This window comes from Montipora foliosa, chromosome 1 (assembly GCF_036669935.1).
Source record: "Montipora foliosa isolate CH-2021 chromosome 1, ASM3666993v2, whole genome shotgun sequence".
Taxonomy (NCBI): Eukaryota; Metazoa; Cnidaria; class Anthozoa; order Scleractinia; family Acroporidae; genus Montipora; species Montipora foliosa.
This window is the reverse complement of record NC_090869.1, coordinates 46,215,681-46,218,666: the sequence shown is the minus strand read 5'-3', so window position 1 is coordinate 46,218,666 and position 2,986 is coordinate 46,215,681. Positions and strand designations below refer to the sequence as shown.

The following is a 2,986-nucleotide window of genomic DNA, read 5'->3' as shown; positions in this document are numbered from 1 at the left end:
GTATTCTTGTGTCTGGAATTCAGGTAGTACAGTAAAAACCCACATGAGAAGCTAGATCTTATATTTCGGGGTAGTCATTGACAATTCATGCTAATTAGGTTCTTAAATAAGTTCTTAATTTCTTAAAGGAAATATAATTGTTGTCAATGACAAAGTCACTACAAGCTGGGATGTGGCCCTTTAACTGCTACACCATTAATCAAAAAATGTTATGCTTATCAGCACTACATGCCTTAAGAACATTGATCTTGCATAATTACCATTAGCTGCCTATTCACTACCCTGGGTTCCAGAGGATATTTTTTTCTTATCGATACTGATAATTCGCGGCAAAGCCGCGTTAATGAGGCGCAGAAGGCAGATCGTGTCGCATTCCAAGACAACAATGTCAACAATGGAGGAAGAAGATAACTTCTCGCGTTCGTTCAGAAATGCCGTTCATCAGGCATTAAGTTCTAAATTTGAGAATGTGAGACAGCTGAAGCCTGTTCAGGAAGAAGCACTGTTGCAGTTTATTCGCCGAAAGGACGTATTTTGTGTCCTTCCTACTGGTTGTGGGAAATCGTTGATTTTTCAACTGGTCCCGTTGGTGTGTGCGTATTTACACAATGAAAAGTTTAGTTATCCTGAGAAACCCATACTGTTGGTGATATGCTCTCTCAGTGCCCTGGTGGAGTCACAAATCCAAGAGCTTGCCATCTATGGTATTTTGTCGTGCTATCTTGGAGATGATGGCCTCATAGCGGAAGAAATTTCACAGCATTCTATTGTTTTTATTAGTCCTGAACTCATTGTTCGTGAGGAAAGGTGGCGAAAATTGCTGCAATCGCATGAGTTTCAAGACAACCTGTTTGGTTTAGTCACAGATGAGGCTCATGTTGTACTTTTTGAGATCAATCATTCCTTTGTAGTTCGAAATGTAAATCCTGTGTTATGAGTATAATCAGAAATCAAAAATTTCCTAATCTACATCTACTATTCTTCAACGTGTTACACATCAAGAAGAGTTAAGAAATAAAAGTGTAAATATAAATAAAAAATTAAAAGTAAAGAATATATAACGAAGAAACTGCAGTACTTAAATTAAAACAAAATGCTGAATGATTAAGTGCTCTGGTTTCAGGTAATAATCAGTTCCAGGCCCTTATAGTTCTTGGGAAGAAACTATACTTATAGTAATCATGATTTTCAGATGGTTGGATAAATGTGTTCACAGAGTAATCCATTGCTGTGTAAATATTCTACTTTACTGTAATATTCCAGATGTGTTTATAAGGTTTTTTTGTAATTTTTTTTTTAACAAAATAAATGTCAAAAGAAAAATAAATAAATTCTAGTTGCAAGGATCTTGCATGTTTATTGTAGATTCTAATCTGTTGTGGGAAATAGTGTGAGATTGCTGCACGAATATTAAATCCTTATTGTTTCTTCTGATTATATCATACATTTATGATAATGTTTTTAACTTTCAGGGGTAAAGGAAATGAAAAAAGCAAAAAGGCTGCATTCAGGAAATGCTTTTTTAAGATTGGTGATGTGCGCTCCCTGCTACCACAAGGGACTCCTGTTCTTGCTGCAACATCCGAAGTTATCAGCGACACAATGAAAGGTCTAGCCATGAAGGATGACACATACCAAATTCGGGTGAGTCCTGACAGACCGAACATTTTCTTGTACAAGCAAAAGGTTGACAAGGATATTTCAAAGACGTTTACCTGGCTAAATGACCTGCTAAAAAAGGAGGCTATTGAAACTCCTAAGACCATTGTTTACTGCAAGTCACAGAAGGACTGTGGATTACTTTTTAAGCAATTTAAATTTGAGCTCGGACAAATGGCCTATTTTCCCCTAGGGGGACCTACTGTATCTTCAAACATGTTGATTGGCATGTTTCATGCAAAAACTCTGAAAAAGCATAAGGAACGTGTGTCCGACTCACTATTTGAGCAGCAGGGTGTATGCAGAGTTGCTTTTGCATCAACAGCACTTGGAATGGGTGTAAACCTCAAAGGAATCCGCCAGGTGATACATTATGGTCCACCTCGTGAAGTCGATGACTTTGCCCAGGAAATTGGAAGGGCAGGACGTGATGGTAAACCGGCAAGACCTTTATTATTATTTCATGGCCTTCACTTGAAGAAGTGTGAACCTATCATGAGGGAGTATGAAAAAACTGAAAGCAAATGTTTGCGCAAGTTGTTGCTGAGCAAATTTGAAGCCACATCAATGGACAGGAAAGAGGCACATGACTGTTGTGTTGTTTGTCATTCAAAATGTCAATGTGTTGGACAAGGGTGCCAAGTTGATCTGCTTAAAGTAATAACAGAGGAAGCCCCCAAAAAAATTAAAACAGAAGAAAACAAGAAATGTTGACCCCACTCAAAAAGAGGAGTTAAGGGAACGCCTTGACGACTATCAGGAAGAACAGAAAAAATGGTGCCGTGGCTATGTTTTGTCCTCTAAAAGCACAACAGGATTTTCAAATTCACTGACTAACTTGGTTTTAAAAGCTTGCAAGTACATTTTTTCTGTAGATGATGTCATTGATCTAAACTCAGTGTTTTCAAAGCGTCATGCCTATGACATCTTGCACATGATCAGGGATGTTTTTGAAGATTTTGAAGTGAATGAACCAAGTGACTTGGAGAACCAAGATTTTTTTTCTTATGATGCTGATTTGGAATATGGAGGAATTTATGAATAATCGGGAAGCACTGGCGAGGAAGACTCTTCTGCTGCTTCTGACAGCAATTGTGGAGCTTGACTAAGGAACAATGAGTTCTAGTAACTTTGCAATAGTAGCCAAAGTTAAGACAGCAAATGCAACTACAAAGCTTGAAATGGATGATCACTCGGATGAAGTACTCGGTCCAACATATGTAATAATGGAGAGATTTAGAGTCATGTTTACAACAAACAACTGATTTCATTTGAGAATTTATCCAAAACACATTTGTAGGAAATAAGCACGTACCAACGACCCATG

At 37.8% G+C, this 2,986-nt stretch overlaps 1 protein-coding gene across 1 annotated transcript; it reads left to right on the top strand.

Moving 5' to 3' along the window:
• The first annotated feature begins 394 nt into the window (after nucleotides 1-394).
• Nucleotides 395-2,704, top strand: LOC137969964 (ATP-dependent DNA helicase Q1-like). The gene is made up of 3 exons (XM_068816391.1): nucleotides 395-849; nucleotides 1,473-2,092; nucleotides 2,535-2,704. Exons 1-3 carry the CDS (start codon nucleotides 395-397, stop codon nucleotides 2,702-2,704), a joined length of 1,245 nt encoding a protein of 414 aa, XP_068672492.1.
• Nucleotides 2,705-2,986: the final 282 nt, after the last annotated feature.

Excerpts from the sequence above, each read along its gene's own strand:
- LOC137969964 (XM_068816391.1), top strand. The coding sequence starts at position 395 with ATGGAGGAAGAAGATAACTTCTCGCGTTCGTTCAGAAATGCCGTTCAT. Across the intron at positions 850-1,472 it reads CATGAGTTTCAAGACAACCT|GGGTAAAGGAAATGAAAAAA; the intron begins GTTTGGTTTAGT and ends TTTAACTTTCAG. Across the intron at positions 2,093-2,534 it reads TGGAAGGGCAGGACGTGATG|ATGATGTCATTGATCTAAAC; the intron begins GTAAACCGGCAA and ends TTTTTTCTGTAG.